This window comes from Apis mellifera, linkage group LG14, assembly GCF_003254395.2.
Source record: "Apis mellifera strain DH4 linkage group LG14, Amel_HAv3.1, whole genome shotgun sequence".
NCBI lineage: Eukaryota > Metazoa > Arthropoda > Insecta > Hymenoptera > Apidae > Apis > Apis mellifera.
The window spans coordinates 7,528,464-7,547,551 of NC_037651.1; the positions used below are offsets into that span (position 1 = coordinate 7,528,464).

At 30.9% G+C, this 19,088-nt stretch overlaps 3 protein-coding genes across 8 annotated transcripts; 2 read left to right on the forward strand and 1 right to left on the reverse strand.

Moving 5' to 3' along the window:
- Positions 1–3: 3 nt before the first annotated feature.
- LOC408458 (mediator of RNA polymerase II transcription subunit 24) lies at positions 4–4,290 on the reverse strand. 6 transcript variants are annotated; one of them, XM_026445156.1, is made up of 9 exons: positions 4,234–4,290; positions 3,563–3,714; positions 3,351–3,476; positions 1,933–3,249; positions 1,399–1,847; positions 1,237–1,341; positions 878–1,168; positions 326–773; positions 4–234 (listed from the first exon to the last, which is right to left on the reverse strand). In XM_026445156.1, exons 2-9 carry the CDS (start codon positions 3,689–3,691, stop codon positions 88–90), a joined length of 3,012 nt encoding a protein of 1,003 aa, XP_026300941.1. In that variant the 5' UTR covers positions 3,692–3,714; positions 4,234–4,290; the 3' UTR covers positions 4–87. The 6 variants fall into 6 exon arrangements, with proteins under 6 accessions (XP_026300941.1, XP_026300942.1, XP_006563024.1 ...); XM_026445157.1 differs by lacking the exon at positions 4,234–4,290 and adding an exon at positions 4,036–4,186 and having other exon boundaries at positions 1,040–1,168; XM_006562961.3 differs by lacking the exon at positions 4,234–4,290 and adding an exon at positions 4,036–4,185 and having other exon boundaries at positions 1,040–1,168; positions 1,237–1,329.
- A 1,294-nt stretch (positions 4,291–5,584) lies between these two features.
- LOC726184 lies at positions 5,585–15,809 on the forward strand. The gene is made up of 5 exons (XM_001121941.4): positions 5,585–6,167; positions 9,537–9,984; positions 10,249–10,520; positions 10,677–11,223; positions 13,361–15,809. Exons 1-5 carry the CDS (start codon positions 6,048–6,050, stop codon positions 13,774–13,776), a joined length of 1,803 nt encoding a protein of 600 aa, XP_001121941.2. The 5' UTR covers positions 5,585–6,047; the 3' UTR covers positions 13,777–15,809.
- Positions 15,810–16,060: 251 nt separating this feature from the next.
- LOC726227 (DNA primase small subunit) lies at positions 16,061–18,326 on the forward strand. The gene is made up of 7 exons (XM_026444922.1): positions 16,061–16,286; positions 16,423–16,573; positions 16,652–16,830; positions 16,899–17,097; positions 17,178–17,388; positions 17,460–17,853; positions 17,941–18,326. Exons 1-7 carry the CDS (start codon positions 16,190–16,192, stop codon positions 17,958–17,960), a joined length of 1,251 nt encoding a protein of 416 aa, XP_026300707.1. The 5' UTR covers positions 16,061–16,189; the 3' UTR covers positions 17,961–18,326.
- Positions 18,327–19,088: the final 762 nt, after the last annotated feature.

Genomic DNA, 19,088 nt, shown 5'->3' on the forward strand with positions numbered 1-19,088 from the left:
AAATTAATTTCCTATTAAATTCATGTATTTGAAAATAATTATACAATCAATATCTCACTATTGTTTAAATTAAATATCCATCTAAAATTATTTCGAAGGTTTTAGATTGATATTTCTCAGCATACACAAGTCACGTGCCGTTGCTTTTCTTCCAACTGCTGTCTGAATGTCGTAAAATCTTAGTAGAATATCAGTTGTAAACAATTCGGGTAATGCTTTCAAAAGGCAAGGTACCTTAAATAAAAAAATCAAAAATCAAAACATTATCTTTTAATCATTACCAAATTAAAGTAAAAAAAATAGATATATATGCATTAAAGCTTACTAATGTTTGCGGCATTCCCTGTAATACAATACGAGTCCTATCTTTTCCACATTGTACCATTAAACGTAGAAATTGAAGTATAAAATGAGTTTGTTGAGACACTTCACCGTCTCTACCAGCTAGGAACGAGAATATAGTAAACAATCCATTTAATGCTGACAGAAGAGGATCTCTCAACACAACTGATTTCTGCCCATTGGTCGATCCTTGAGCTTGTGGACTTTGTGAGCCAAATATAGGATTGGTATCTCCAGCTTCGTTTAATCGTAAAATTTTATTCGCAGGTACACCAAGAGCATCGAGTTCTTCCGCGTCTAAATCCCGACGTACTCGTTTTCTATTGTTTCCTCGACAAGGACTCGAATTATTGTACTCTAATGTAGAAAATATACAATATACGCATAACTTTGCTAACACTGAAGATTGTGGTTCTACGAGTTCTTCACTCCTGTAAAAATTCATTTAAACATATAAATTCAATAAATGCACCGAAAAAAATGAAATTATTTAATATATTTACAAAATATATTTGTAATATAAATAAAATCTTACTGTAATGAATTATATAAATATTGTGGAATGATATGGTTGATGAGATCTAAGGTACAGTTCTCGATATCAAGATGAAAAATGGCAAACGCTAAATCTACTGCTTGATCCAATTCCTCTTGATACCGATATTTCAATACTTCTTTTACTATATTTGTTACAAACCATAAAGAACCACCAGTATTTAATAAAGATTCTAAAGATTGTGTCGCTTGAATATTTATCCAACCTCGCTGATTTATGTTTCCCCACACAGTTTCCAATTGTTCCAATATAGGTTGTCTTGATATAATACTATCAAAAAATAAAAACTATAACAAATGTAAAAATTTTATTAATTAATAGAAATTTTAATATAATACCTGTGAGACATTGAAAGCACTTTCGTTTTCGATTGGGTAGGTGGATGAACATCATATTGCATTTTGCGAATGATTTGAGACATCAAACTTGATCTAAGAGGCAAACTTAATTTAATTAAATAATTTAAAGTATCTTAAAAAATTATTTATTCGCGCACTTACAATTCTTTGAGATTATCCTGCATTTCATCACCAGGGAGTGGTGTTAAGAAATGTTGTACCATATTCAAAGGTTTTAAAAGAGCATCTTGATGAGTAATACTCATATGTGCACAAAGCCAAGCTGCCGCACAGACTGGTAAACAGCAAGCAGTTGCACGTAAACCATCCAGAGCTCTTTTAACGTCACTTGCTCCAAGTACATCACTTTCCCACGCGCAGAGAAGCTCTTTTACAGCACCCATAGCAGATTGACACGCGATATGCCATTTTATATTGCTAGATTTCAAATCAGGATCTGGAGAATTGATTTGTGCTAATAATGCATCTACTCTTGCAGGATCAATATTTTGTAACATTTTTTGGGGAGACTTTGGTTGATTTCGTTCGGGCATATATTCACGTACCCATTGTTCAAAAAAGGAATCTCCTTCCCCTTCTTCTAATACAGCCTACAAAAGATATAAAAATTATTAATTTATAATGAATGAAAAAAAAATCTTTATTTAACATTAGATGCAATCAAATGAAACTTACATCAGATCCATAAGTTTGAACTATAGAACATAGCATAAGAAATGATATATCGAATAACATCGCTCTTTTTGCTGCAGTCTTTGGTGGAACAGGTTCATTAATTTGCTTACTGCATTCATTGAACTTAATTAATTTGGTAACAAAAGTTTTAAGTTTTCCTTCTACAGTAGCTACTGCTAATATAAGTTCAAAACTATTTCCTGTTAAAACTTGATATAACATGCTAAGCAATGCCTCGTGAATCTTTGTGTAATCTGCGTTAAGAGTTTTTAAAATACCCGATAAAGTCGGCTCTGCACGTACAATTACTTTAGGAATTGAAGATGTGGCTATAGAAATTTCTAATTTTTGTAAATTCGCGGTAACACCTTCTCTTCTGCTACTTAAATGTTTAGTTTGCTTTTCCGTGACTAAGTTTACTTTCTGCAGAGCATTAAGCAAACATTCTACACTATTACAAGAACACGCAGTATCTACTATATCGAGAAGTGGAGTGAATTGGAGTAATAATTCGAATGCATCTAGAATATCTTGTGAATATTCTAATTTATCATCTGCATTTGAATGTGCTACATGTAATTCTTTTAATATAAGAGGTACTTTTAAAAAAGTAAAAGCACCCCATTGCGATTCATTGATTGTACTTGTAACATTGTGTAAGCACATTAAACACGCACGGATTATTTCACAATATAATCTTGTATTTGTATAATTTTTAAGTCTTTGGACCATCAGCATCTGGTTAACAAATACAGAAGTTTCTGTGCTAGGATTTAATAACACTTGAACAGCAAATAAAGGTTGCAGACAATGAGTTATAGATTCCATTTGTGACATTTCGTGAGATAGAGTTAAACAATCATCCTCTAAATTGCACAGTTTCTTTAAAGAATCTTCAATTTGAATAGAAGACTTTAGGCTACTAGTTTTCAATAGAGCTTCAATTTCTTGGCACTTTTTTACAACTTCTATGTACAAATCTTTATCATCATATTTTGCTAAATACATCATAGCACACAGAAAATCAGAACTAAGCATCTGTTTTAATATACTAGCAGGTTTGTCCATTAATTCTGTTGGTTGTGGAGTTAATGGATTGTTTTGAGGCATTTTTGTTAGAGTATGTAAATAACATTGCAGTAACCAATTTACTATGGATAATACTGCAGCAGCCAAAAGATCTTCCTCTGGCTTACCACGGCATGTAATTCCTATTTGAATGGATTCTAAAAATTCTAAAAGACTTAGAATGCAATGGGGTTTATGAAATGCATCATATTTGCTTATTCGTTGTAATACAGCGGCATAGGAGACCAACTAAAAATTATATATAAATTTATATATATAAATATTAAGTCAATAAATTAATAATATTTTATTGAATTATATTTAATTATATTTTATTAAATTATATATACCTGAGAACTTAAAGAATGTTTTAGATATGATAATACTAATTGATTTGGTCCAAGTCCTACTAATGCTTGCTGCAATATGCAGTCTGCTAAATTATATACATCTCCACTTACACCTCTAGGTAAAATCTGAAAATGATATGATATATGAAAAATTTTTATGGAAATGCACAATAGATAATCTATATTATTTCTATAATCTATATATTACTTACAGTTTTAATATTAATACCCCATTGTAAATCACTCCAACGTTCTCTCCATGCTCGTAACAAAAGAGCTTTCAAACTGCTGGTCTTACTTGTTACTTTAGTCTCCATAACTGATGTTAGGAGATTACACATAATTCCTCTTATTTAAGCAACATCTGTACATCAATATTAATAATTAATTTTGTCACAAGAATCACTTTTTATTTCATTAAAATAAATTTGTAATTTTTATTTCATTAAAATAAAATGATTGTAATGAGTCAATATAATCGTAAAATAGTGTAAAGTATAAAGTAAATAATAGTATAAAGTAAAAAAATATATATTTGTATATATATTCATTATAAAATGATTATAATGAATCAATGTATATAACCTAAAAACTACATAAGAATGTAAAATAATCTGTATTTAATTAAAAGTAATCATTAAAAACAAATATTAATCTTTCATTTTCAAATTATCATTTTGTATACCTCATATAAAAAAAATTGATTTCATTAATAAACTACCATAGTTGACATATTTCCAAGCCATTTTCACACCATAACTTTTCTACAGCCGCCATGATCAGCGTCATGGTGTTACTGTTAAACAGGATTGCCACTATTGGCAATTGCATAAAATTATATCTACTATTAGAATTTCAAAATTAAACGCAAATCTCTACTCACTTCAAATAAATAATCGATGTTTAATATATTCCCTCCTTCATATTTTTTATAAATGTCAAATTAAATAGTTACCGATAATTCATTGAATTCATTTCAATAAAATTTTCTGTATATACAGTTTATAACAAAATATATAAAACATGTTTTCAATTGAGTACATCTTTTAAAGCGGATTCTTTTTCCACAATTTATTTTAAATTTCATGAATTTTTAAAAATTATAAACTATGATACATTATCAGATTTTCTACTAATCTCGATTAAATTAAGAAGTTTATGTCAGGATTGACTAAAAGAAATCGAATGATTGAAACAATGGGTGTCTGCACAAGAAGAAGGTTATTAGTCCATACTACTACATTTTTTACATGGCCAGGATGGAGCTTCATAACATTACTAGTAATTCTAACAGCAATTGGATTGTTTTATTTTTTTGTTTATGTACGTGTAATATACTATGTACGTATTTTGTACAAAATTTAGTTATAAAATATTTTAATTTATTTTAATATTAATATAATTTATATGTTATAAGATCTAACAAAATCTATTTCTTACAGAGACAAATGTATATAATCTGAATCTAAAGAAGGCATTCACAAGAAATTTTTTAAATTATAAAAAAAATGAAGAATTTTTCGCTTCAAGAACTATTACATATATAACTTTCCAAGACTGAAACTTTTACATAATGATACATATAAAATAAAATTGTATAAATAATAAAAATAAAATGAAATTTTTCTGAAGTAAACAATTTCAATAATTTTATTATATATATAATATAAAAAAGTATAAATTTTAAAGATTATGAAATAAGTTTTTAATATTTTATAACCTTTTTATGCAAAAATTTGTTATATAAAGAAAGATAAACAATTATAATTTCTTTTATTGTAATTAAAAAAATTATTTTTCAATGATGTTCTTCCAATTTTAATCTATGACTCAACATTCTATATGAAATGCGTCGTGCATTTTCACACAGTTTAAATTAATCAGTCTGATGCAATATCAAGGACAAAATATAACTTTGTTTTTAACAATATCTTTAGGATTTTAAATTGTTATTCAATTTTTCATTTTATTTAATCTTCATATTCAATCTTATCCACATCTTAAATATATCCATCGATTCTCCTTTCGAATATAAATTCTCGAAATCAAACTTTCAATTTTAAATTCAATTTTCGAATGAAATTTAAATTTTTCTCAAAGCGTAATTTACAAAGTAAAATTCAAAATGCGCGAGATTCAACCCTGTTACCGCCTATCCGATCTATCGACCTATCACTTGCCAGAAGTTCTCTCGACCAATCATTTTGTCGGAAAATCATAAGCTTCCGTGACGTAGTTATTGCCACGCTGGCAGTTCAATTGACAATATCGTGCCATAAATCGAACATTTGCGCTATCTTCGAATAAAATAAACAGTTTATTGCAGTACTGGTATATTGAAGCTGGCATATAATAGTAAAAATTGCTCGATATGTTTAAAGAAGCATTGTGAGTGATTTGAATGGACATTAGGCGCAAATGTTGAAGGTAAAAAATAGCAGCCAATTTCGAAAGGTGCTCTCTCACTCACTTGGTGAGCAATAAGAGCCTCAGGGTGGGGCGAAGAGGCCGAATGTCTGTCCGACTGTCCGTGACGGGTTCCTTTCCTCCGTTAGTTGCCTGATGCGCTTTATTGTGTCTGAGTGTAACGTTGGTGCAGTGCCTAAAGTGTTTTTTTTAATGGAAACGTAGTGATTGCAGTGCATTCTATGTAATAAACATATACACGTAAAGTGTACGATTGATAACCAACGAGGGATGTCGTCTACAGATATCAACCTGATGGATTTCCTCTTCCCAAGAGAAGACGCTTTCCTAAAAGGCGACGTTAAGGACGAACCTTTCATAGATCAGAGCTACAACGATGACGCCATCACGGTGAGTTTCTGATGCACGCTTTTATCACATTTCTGTTATTTAGCTTTTCTTTTCTTTCCAATAATTACTTACTTTCGAACGAGTTCTTTCGCGACTCCAAGAAAACTAGTTTCTTTTTACATACGAATATGAAAGGAACTATAGGAATAACTGGAAGCAGGTTTCGATGAACTATAGTTTGAATAGTTTCTTGGTTGAAAGGTTATACAAAAATAATCGTGATTAATCGAGGAAAGTCAATCGAGGAATTGGATAAAGTGGCTGGCTCGTTAATATCGCGCTTCCCAAGTTCCCGGAATATCACACGCGAAAATAGGTCTCTTTTATGTAATTGAAAATTCGATATACATATGGAAAAATGCCCATGTATGTAAGAAGAATATAAGAATATATGAATATAAATTTCAGCAAAATCTGATTTCCTGATAAAGATAGACGAAATGTTTTTCAAATTAAAAATGAATTCTATTGCAGCTTGTTATCAAGAATGTTAATACAATGAATAATTCCTAAAGCTGGCGAAACCTTCAAAGATCGACTCGATATTTTACGCAATGTTATCGATGAATATTGAAAATATGCGAAGACCGGCATGTGAAAAAATTTCATATTTTGTCATATAAACAAATCGTTTAGACAGATCGTTTCAAGCTATGCATTTGTTTCTCTATTATTATTCACTAATAATTTAAACTTAGTAAACTCTAAGCAAATCTAGAGAGCTCTAGATGAAAAATTCTAATACGCTTGAAACGCAAAAAGCGATGCTATTATATTTCATCACGATCTGTGCTACTTTCATCGCGTCTTTAATTCTTCATACGACTAACGAGAGGATGGACCGACCATCTCTTTCATTACTAACCATTATATTCAATTACGCTCAACAGGCCACGAAGCGATCCGTATAGAGAATATTATAGAATTATAGTTAATCATAACCGAAACATAAAAGGAAAATTGACATGATATCGAATATTTACGGTAACAGTTGTAAATTACGATAATGATTAACTATAAGTTCCTGTTATTCATTATTAATACTTGTTAACATATGGCATACCCACGTGTCAATGTACATGAATATTTGTCGTTTGTTATTTGCAGATTATAATGTTTTAACAAATAATTTATCATCTTAAAATAATTAATACATACAATATATAACAATGAAATATAATAATAAAAAACATAACTTATCAATGATCGAATGATTTATAAAATATAAAGAAATCGAAAAGAAAAGAAAACTATTATTGTTTTTTTTTTTTTTAATCTTTTTCAAGAAGTTATAAAATTTATTCGATCTCCGTTTTTTTATATTAACTGGGAAATGTATGCGGATATTGTTATTATATAACCATATATTTTTTGTAACATATGGAATGGTCTAATGCACGTGCTCTGTGTGGTAGCCGCCATATTGAAATATCTTCGATAAACAATTATATATTTTATATCTCATAAAAAATAAAAAGGATATTTGTTTACAAACGATCTTTAAATCTGAAAAGAATCGATTAAATTAATTAATTAAAATTAAATAATTAATATATAATTCTTTTTCTTAATTCTAGGTAATTCTATATAAATAATTCTTATTCTAATTGATATATAATGTTTTTATAATGGAGATAAATGTTATTTATGCAGAATCGAAACGAGAATGCAAGCATTCGTCATGGCGAACGACCTTCGAACAAAAAGTACCGTTACGTTACGGGACTCCATATGAATAATCTAAAAAATTCTGACCACTTTTTTTTCGAAACAATGAAACTTAATCCGTTTGTATACACAAATGCGCATGCAAATTCTTGCATCTGTGTAATTATTTCTTATAATAAACTTAAAGATTGAACAGAAGTTTAAAGTTTAATAAAAAATTTCTATAAAGGTGGAGAAACATTTTTGATTTTTATTTCATTCGTTTCTGTAAACGAAGGAAGACTATTTTTCAATGCTTTATTTAATTTTTATTTCTCTTTTTATCTCTCTTTTTATTTCAAACATAAGGCCAACATCTGTCAATTATAACAAGAAAAAGTCTCACAGAGAATTCTAAATTTAGAATAAACATAGAAACATCTTGCATGAGATCACAATTTATTTTTAATTCAAAGAATATGGAATAATTCATCAGAAACAGTAAATGTTGTATTCTTGAATATTGATCGATATAAACCTGTTTAAATACCTGTTTAAAAAAAAAAAATCATGAAACTCTGAAAAATAAAAAAATCGTGATATTCATAAATACACACAACTTACGTAAAAATGAAAATTCTATATGAAAATCATAAACCTGAAACGATTACATTGATAATATATGTATATATATATACGCAAATAATTTATATATAAAGTTAATTAACATTTGAATGTACCAAACAATTATTTAGAATGATTCGTTTTTTTAATTCCTTTCAATTTTCTCTTTATTCGCGATTTAAGAGATATATACCAGTGAAATCGTAAAATTCGAGCGAACCAGTGTTTCCACGCTTGACTATATTTACCATTCCTCTTGTGCTTGGAAACTAGGTTACTCGACATTGGGCAAATGCTCGATTCATCGCGAGCCGAGCGACAAGCGCCTCGACCATTTTTCAAGCTTCGCCAAGCCGATTAAGCTAACTTTCATCCAGATATCTAAGTGGAGCACGCATTAGCAAAGCTTGTTATTTCCATTCTAAATCTTTAGATCCGTTGCAAACGCGACATCGTTGGCATTTCGTAACGATGACATTCTATCGCGTGCAACGCACACAATCTTCTTATTAGAAATATAAAATGAGTAATATTCATATTGATAATAGAAGTTGAACAACTTGTCCATGTCGTGCTCTGCGAAAACTGAGATCGTTTTATCGCGATGCATATTCATCGGATCGATATAGACCCGATCTAAATGGAACGCTATATGTGGAGTAGAAATTAAAGAGAACGGCTGCAGCCAAGTAAAAGTACCATTCAAAACAAACTGCACGCACCCGTGATTCTCTTCACGTAGCATCGAGCAAACTTCTGATGTTGAAAAACAAATAAGAGATTGGCCTTGCCTATTGGAAGTTAAAAATATGAGTGTATATAAAGTCATTAGTCATAGATATCGCGATAATTCATGCTATTTTCTTGATAAAAAAAAAAAAAAAAAAGATTTAGCTGTATATACTTAACCAATATTTTACATTGTATCCGAGATATTTTGTGTTGTCACTATTAGTCACATAGTAAATGGTACATCTTCCATAAAGAACTTTCAAACCTCGGAGGAATTAATTTAAAATCTAATTATATCATGGCTCGCGCTACACTAAGTAAATATCTTAAAATAATTTCCATTCTGTTCTCCGTTTGCTTTTCAAGGCGGAGGAATGGCCAACCAATCCAGACGATTTTCTGGACTCTATTTTCAAGCTGGAGGATAATCAATTCAACTTGATCGATAATGATTTAGACGCGATCCCTTCTTCCTCGTCGGACAGCGGGCTGTCGAGCGCGCTGAGTCTCTCTTGCGAGCAACAATTAAGCCCGCTTCTGCCGATCGAGGAGGATCAAGTGGAGATGAGTAATTCTGAGATGAGCAGTCCTCAGAATATCATGGATTTTGATTCGTTGGGCAGTCCTAATCAATCGATGGCCAGTATAGATAGTCCTGTCAGATCGGTGGTTAGTTCTAATATTGGTTCACCCGCCATGGATGTAGCCGAAGAAATGGACGTGGAACACACCCTCGTGGCTGTGGTGAACCCGACTAACACCGTGATAGATGCTAATACGACAATTGTAACGGAGCAACCGGTTATCGATTTAGGTAAGAAATTGGCTGGATTTTTCCTTTCCTAAAGGATCGATGAATTTACACCTGGAATACGGCCTTTGAGCAAATGTTTTACACGAACTTGAACGAACCGATAATATCTATTTAACCAGAGATTTTAACCAAATAATATATTTAAAAACAACACGAATAACATTTATATCACGAATAAATCGAGATTCCTAGATTAAAAATTTCCAAAGTTCCATCCGTGAAAAACAGCGAGAAGAGAAATAAATTTTTTTCGTTTCTTTTTAGAGAAAACACCGAAGCCTCAACAGATTCACGTTGCATCTCCGGAAAATAACACGATAAATGTGCGCAATATCACGTGCAATGGGAAACGGAATATCAGACAATTGATACGCGTTACACCGATGGGTTCCGGTAATCCAAGATCGATCCTACTGCCAGTGAGCTTGAAAGACATGAAAGAAGTGAGAACCATCAAGATCATCAACGCTTCTCAGGCTAGAAATCTCAAAGGGTTCAAGATCAACCAGGCCAACATCATTAACAAACCAGTTCAGGTAATTCAGGCTATATGAATCGTGTATATGTACAAAATCCTTCTTCAATGTTTTCTTCTTCAAAAAAAAATTAAAACAAAAACTTAATCGTTGTCACGGTTTATATATAAAATTTCACGCGTTTCCCTCTCTTTCTTTCCGACCGATCTACATCAGATGAACATCAAACAAGAATTCAAAGAAGATTCCAGTAGCGAGAAGGGTTGCAATTCGAGCGACGAGGTCTCGGAATCGGATTCCCCGTATCCGAGGCTAAAACTGAACGCGGAGGAGAAACGTCTGCTCCAAAAAGAAGGTATCACCCTGCCTACACATTATCCGTTGACGAAGCACGAGGAAAGGGAATTGAAGAGGATCAGGCGCAAGATTCGCAATAAAATTTCCGCTCAAGACTCGCGGAAGAGGAAAAAGGAGTACGTGGACGGGTTGGAGGATCGGGTGAAGCAGTGTACCGAGGAGAATATGACACTGTTGAAACGTATCAAGGCGCTTCAGTCGCAGAATCAGAGCCTGGCCGGCCAGCTGAAGAGGTTGCAAGCACTGTTGCAAAAAGGCAACAAGAGCGCCCAGCCTGCCACTTGTCTAATGGTTTTGTTGCTCTCGTTGGCCCTGGTCGCTGTGCCGAATCTTCGGCCACACTCCAATTCAAACAATGAACTCACGCAAGAGCAGGAACAGCCGGAGAAAATGCCACCTTTGGCGGGTAAGTCCGATTACTCGTTTCATCTCTCGTTTACGAGCAGATCGTGTGTTTTTTGTTATTAAAATTCGAGTTAAAATTCTTTTTATTAAAACTGGAGAAAATTATTCATTAGTTATCTATTTACAAAATGAGCGCATATTTTGAAATAATTATTTCGAAGAAATAAACAGATATCGCTATCTTCTCACTATCTTATGAAATCATTTTAATTAAATATGAAACGTCCACACATATCAATGGATATCTTTTATTTTATTCTTTTTAAAAAATAATAACGATTTTATAGATCTTGACTTTATTTTCTATGTAATAATCTATCAAAGATCTTTCCAGATTAGTAAACTCTTCAGATTTCTATTTCTCTATAGAGTTAATTTTATATGTATTATTCGACAATTATAACATCATAACCGGCATCACATTTTGTCGAACCGTTACATTAGCGGTTGCACAACACAAGTTGAATGAGTTTGATACTTGAGGGAACGTTGAACCCTATGGAATCGTGAAAGGCATAGCCCTGTTAAAACATTTTATTTTTTCCTCGCGTTGCTTTCAACCTATGGATGTTGTACCTTGGCCTCGTACAGTCGAGTTTTTTATTGGTTTAAAAAACGAAACGATCGAGTGTTCTTTTATACATATATATATATATATATATATATATATATATATCTTAAAACAGGTCAAAACTCGTTTGAAAATAAAATTATTTCATCAATAAAATTTGTCTGCGATCGTCGAGGATATTTTTTTAATATCTGTAATATTTTCAATATTTCATCAGAATGTCTGCAGAATGACATCAAGGAGTAAAAATTGATACGCTAAACTTTAAACGATATCTCTTATCATAAATATTTATATTTCCGTTGATTAAATATTAGTTATTTGAACGTGTAGGTGAGAAACGAAACAGAAAACTTTAATAAACATTCATTATCATCGAATATGATAAGACCAGATAATTGGACGATGTTAGGTAAATATTTTATGTAATCGTTCATAATTATGATTCATATTTATGGGATAGGATATAAAAACATTTAGAAACTTCATAGAAACTTAATTTATTTTATTTTACTCGATTTTGATAATTCCTCCGACAATTGAATTTGCTTCATCGAATGCTAGAACAGCAAATTCCAATAACAGAATGTCACAAAAAAAAAAAGTAACAAGACACGGTATTTTAGATTACGAAACCAATTTTGCTTTATATTCTCGAATCTACGACGCAACAAACTTATCAAAATGATTTGATTATTTTAATCCAGTAATATTATTAATAAAGTTGTAAAACAAAATCTAAGCCTTGTTTAACCTATTAATTCACTAATTGATTATAAATTATGATAAATTATCGTGCAAGAGAATATTAAAAAGTGAATTACAACTTCACATAGTTTTTTATCAGAAGTTTATGATAAATTTCGATAAAAGAACAAACATGATGTTTCGAAATCAATCGGGTATGGGTTCGATATGAATATCGGTGAAACCGGAGTAGGGTACAGAAGAGCGAACAGAAGTTGTTCAACTACTTTCTAAACGAAGACAAGAAAATTCTGATCCTTTCTCGATGCCAGAACAGAACGATCGTTCTCATCGAACTGTAATCTTTTAATTACTTTCTTCAAAATGCCCATTCGCTTTATTCCACTCCTTTTTTGCCTTAAATTGTAACGTTATCAATTTCCATCAATTTCTCAACTTATAACTTTCATTCGTAACTTGTCAAGATGATTCTCGTTTCCTTTTTTTAGAAAGTACAATGAGAACCCTATGAAGTCATTGACCTTCGTTAAAATTCAAAGACTAATACCTTAGGATCGTTCACTTGTACGTGAAATGCCTCGTAACCAGTTTTTCGTGTCCATTACGAAATCAATTAAATCAAAACCGCTTAAATCAAACAACGTATGCAATGTATTTTCGTTCTGCCGTTGTAAGCCGTCCGAGATAATTACTTTGCATGCACGATAATACGAAATGCGATAAATACGATAACCACAGTTCCAAAGCATGAGTATAAAAAAAAAAATTTTACTCGAAAAAGCAGAAAATTTTGGAAACTTGCCCGAATCTGTTTCACGATTGTTCAAATTATTAATATTATTAACATTATGCTTTCCAGGTCGTTCTCGAACGTTACTCTACACGAAACAGCTGATGGACGAGGAATTGCAGCAATATAGCGAGGAATTGCTGCAGGAAGTGGAGGGCCTTTTGGATCACGATTACAGCCCTACGATTCAGCCACCCCTCTATAAACGTCCTCGCATGGACACGGATTCTCCACCGAAATGCATCTTGTCTTCCGACCATATCGGAGGAACGCTTTGCGGAAGGCAGGAAGTGACGATGAAATCGAACAGGAAATACATCGAGCCACCGTTGGACGATGTTTGGCCACCACCGAATCCAGGCGGGCAAAAGAATGTCAAAAAAGTGGTGGATAAGCTCGAAGCATTGACCAACGAGCTGAAGATTAATATTTCTGATTCGGAAGGGATGAGAACTGTCCTTCTAAAAGTTCCTCAGGAACAATAAATAAATTGGAGAGAACCAATTGTCACGATATTATATTTTTCTATCATTTGTAACCCTTTGCGATTGGATCTGTTTATATATTGTTGATGCGTGACATTTCTTGAAAATATTCTTGGGGAAAGGAAATTATAAATCATGAAATAACCTATTTAAAAAAACAAATTTTTTAAATAGAAGTTGTTCAGAATAATCAAAGGATCTAGAGATGATTTGAATGGAGTTTATAAAAATAAACTGATACGTTTTTTCATCGATACACGGTTATCGAAAGTTTTCGAAGATCCTAAATTATTTTGAACCATGCATTCTCTTTTAATTCGATCTCTTCTAAATGGAAAATCATAAAGGGTTAACTAATTGAATAAAACTCACTCCGACGAGAAACATACACAAAAGAGAATAGAATTCTGTAGTTTTTTAATTAATTTTTCTGCGTGAATATTTTCTAGAGATTAATGAGAATCCGTTCAACTAGCATATTTTAAACAATCGGTCGATATTTTTCACTAGCAATGGGATTAGGAATTTTCGTGTAAGTCTATACTTTTAAGAGTTTATCGAAATCACACGTGCTCTTCTATATTTTCCTCTTCTTCTCGCATATTTTTAGCGTTATATCATCGAAGCTATCCCCCATATTCATATACTGTAGTTCATTCGTGCTTTTACTCATCGATAATTTTATATATATTCTATCAGTGAATGAATTTCACAAACTTGATTTTTTCATCACTCACTTTGTCTGTTATAGTCAACTGCACACCGTCATAGTTAGGTATTGATCGTCTTTAGATGATTTTTCAAGAGTTTTTATCGATTGAATGATATTTAAGATTTATCTATTTATAAGGAGAATTTATTATGAGAGTTTTACAGTTATTATTGATGTTGCCGATGATAAGAGAGAAATAAAATTTGTAAATAGTCATTATACGAATTGTCAAAACGACACACATACAGAAAGATATACATATATTATTATTATTATTATATTATATAGATATAATAAAAGAAATATATCGTAGCTTTAATTTTAAAAGATACGATTTTTAATTCTGTACTACTGTACACAAAAGATGATATTTACAGAAGTATAGTAGTAAATTATAAGTAATAAGTTGATAAAGAATTTGTTTATACACATATATTATATACATAAACAAATGCGTATAGCATATATGTTTCCATCCTTTAAATGCGTGATAGATTCGATTATCCAAAGGATAATTTTCATCGTACATGAGGGCTCGGGTATCGCAGTGTTAAATAATTAATTTAATATCATATCTCACGAGAAATTTGCGAAATGCAAATAAAACATAAATGCGTTAACTATGCCAACCTCGAGTGAAATCTATTTAAATGAAAACTGCGTGTTATCGACACCAGGTCTCAAGACTGTATCATAAATTTAGTTTGTTACATCCTGATATATTTCTTATTCTTTTTTTCTTTTTTTTTTTTTTTTTTTTTTCAAACTTTTCGATATATATTCCTCACTTCGTTTTAATCAATTTCTTACGTTTCTTAATTAAATTATTAATTTTTACTTTATACGTGACTAGTGAAATAACGTCCATATAAAACATAGCGAATTGTAAATAAATATATCGACACGATTAATCGTTTGTTTTATAGTTCGTACTTATGTTAATCTTCTCTTTCACTTGGACTAAATTTCTGGAAGAAGACAAACGCGCACATAGAATAATAAATGAAGATATAAAATCCGGCTTTTTCTTTCACGGAATAGCGAAATTTTGCGCATTTAGAAATATTGTCGTTCTTCCAAAGAATTGTAATTGCTTACACGTATAAGGACGATTATTATCGATATCGATGCCGAAGAAGCATCGACCACGATTTTTATTTAGATAAGTTGAACGATACATTCCTACCACTAATGTTCATTCAAAAATAGAACAATTCTATTTTTGCACGTATGTAAAAGGGTTAAAGGTATTACACTCTAAATTTAATTCAATATACGTGTAACGACATCAGACAGAGAATAAAATGTTACAATCATTATATTTTTCCGATGTGTTTTTTCTTCCCAAAATTTAAGTCTAAAAATTCTTGCAAAAGTACTTTCAGAAATTAATAAAAGTACTTTTATAAAAAAAAAAAAACTCATATCAATTAGCATTCTTATTAATTTTCTTTTAAATTTGTGATGGAAAAAAAAATTATTTAAAATTCGAGCCATTTTTCGTATAGTTTATGGTCTTTACAGTATCATATGTAAATCCAGTTTTATAATGATAGGTAGGTAGTCTTCAAAATCTTTGTTTCATGGTTCGTTTTCCCGCCATAGTGTAGTCACAATAATATCTTTCGAATACTAAGAAAAAAGTCTATCTAGCTTAAGACAATTGTGTATCTGTCAAGTTTCTTATAAAATATAAATAGAATGGAAGAATTGGAAAATTTGGGTGATCTTTTGCCGACGTATTATGCAAGATTATTTCCTTTTCACGATTATTATCGTTGGCTTAGTTACGGAAATGGTATTACAATCAATCATATCAATATTTTCGATATATATTGAAGCAAAACGAACAAATAATTTATTTTAAATATTTTACTTTTAAGTTTTAATTAGTATTGATTAACGTTACTATTAAAGTGTTTGTATTTTTATAGTGAATACGTTTAACAACAGAGAATTTTCATTCACTTTACAAGGAGATGTTTACATTCGTTTCCAATCATTTAAAAATGTGAAAGAATTAGAACTTCAAATCAGAAGACTTCTTCCTGTTAAAATAGATGTAGGAGCAGTATATAATTACAGGTAATACAGTATATAATTAACAAAATTAATAATTGTTTAATCCTTATTAATTAATTTTTTATCCTTTTCTATATTTAGTCCAAAAGAGCAAAAAATGAGAGGTACAAATTTTCATCCTGTTGAAAAAGAACTAGTATTTGACATAGATATGACCGATTACGACGAAATAAGGACATGTTGTAGTGGTGCAGATATTTGTGCAAGTTGTTGGAAATTTATGGCATTGGCTTGTAAAATTTTAGATACTGCTTTAAGATGTAAGTAAATAATAATTAAGTATTAAAAATCTTGTATATATATATTAAATTTAAATAAAATATTTTAGCGGATTTTGGATACAAACACATTTTATGGGTATTCTCTGGCAGAAGAGGTATCCATTGTTGGGTATGCGATCCTTGTGCACGTACTTTAACTGCAAGAGAACGTGGTGCAGTAGCAGAATATTTACAAATTATAGATGGTGGTGAATATATGAAGAAAAAAGTAAATTTACCTGGAGATAAAATACATCATTCCATTAAGTATGTAATAGTTATATAAATTAAACTCAATTTCAATTTTTTTCAATAAGTATTTAAAAAAGAATTTTATATAATTTTAGACGTGCATTGGAAACAATAGAAGCTGTCTTTGTTCCATTTTGTATAGAAGAACAAAACATATTAGGAACAGATGATGGAGTGGAAAAGTTTCTACAGATATTTAACGACGATGAAATTAAACAAGAACTAAAATCACTTTTCGGCCAATGCAATTCTAGCAAGGATAGATGGAATGTATTTGTTAAACATATTAGAAGCAAAAAGACTACGGTACTTATAATATTTGTAAAGTTCTATCAATTTTTCATAAAAATAATTTGATGTTAAATACGTGACATTAGGGAGACAAAAAATGGTATCAATATCGTCATTTGGTAGAAGAAATAATGCTGCAATACTCTTATCCGAGATTAGATATAGCCGTCAGCAAAGGAATGAATCATCTTCTGAAATCTCCTTTCTGTATTCATCCGAAAACTGGTAAAGTTTGTATTCCATTCACCGCGAACACGGTGGATAAATTTCATCCCGATAAAGTTCCAACAATTAAAACGTTGATCGAAGAAATAAATGAATACGATCTGAAAGATAAAACCGAACAGGAGACTTATGATTTGAATACAAAGAGAATAAAGGATTATAAAAAAACCAGTCTTAATAAGTCATTGCATATTTTTCAAGAATTTCTAAGGAACATGGAGGTAGAAAGAAAGGAACAAAGGCTCAAGGAAAACGGTAAGCATTCATTAACTTTTTATATTTAACATATATATTTAACGTATATAGTCGTGCTTTTCGTTAATTCGTTATTTTATTTTTCAGACGAAAAAATGGAATTTTAATTCAAAAATAGGTATTTTTTTTAATAAGTTTACGAATAAAATTAATTTCTTTATTGTTTAAATAAATTTATAATTTTGTATTGTTCTAATACGTTTATAAATAAAATTTAATGTTTTGCAAAAAAAGATGTAGTTCAATTGCTTCCCACACGTCAAGATAGAGCGTCTTATAGACTTGACAGTTTGGCAAGATCGATTGCCAAGATTTCTAAAAAAAATCACTTTCATCCTGCTTGCATTTCTGGCTGAACCTGCTCACCGTTACTTTTTCTTCTTTTTACGTGAAATACTGCACCAACGTGCAATGATTGTTTCATCAACTCAATCGAATCTCATTGTCCTCCTCTTAATCCCATAAAAATTTAAAATCTTGGCACGAATGTAACGAGAAGCGAGATCATTCGCAGAAATTGTAACCAGCTTGAATATATTACTTCCCCATCTAATAATATTTACACGATTAACAAGAAATAAATTTTTTAGAAGAAAATATATTACTTCTACACTCGAATATGAAATGAGAATGTAAAATATGATCTTTCGATAAACGTTTGTCATTGGGAGAAGATGAATGTATTCATGGAATAAATTTCCCGGAAATGTACATATTTAATATTTGCATCTAAAAATTTCAATTATTTCCAGAAATATTATTACGTTGTACGAATGTGTTCGTTAACGATTCCCAAATAGATATGTTGTTCCTTCCATACGCAATTCTTTCATTTAGAAGTGAACTTTCTCGCTACAATTTCTGAGTGACGAACGACGTTTCAATTACGAGAATTTCATGCTACGTGTTTTTAACCAGCTGACAGAAAGAGATCACAGAAGAAATAGGTTAATTGTCTTCAAAACACACGGTCAGTCATTACGCTCTCTTGGATAAAACTAAATGGATGTTCCTGTACCTGTGATTCGTTTCTACATTATTCGCCGTTATTATTCACACTTTTTCTACGTTTTCCTCGAAAACAGGACTCGCGTTAACGCTATTCCGATATAATCGCGAGATTTCGAACAAGAGAAATTGATAATTTATACTCATGATAATTTATACTCTCTTCCACAATATTCTTCGGTCTATTTTCTTCTCATGTGGAATAAAAAAATCATAGAGGAGCACAA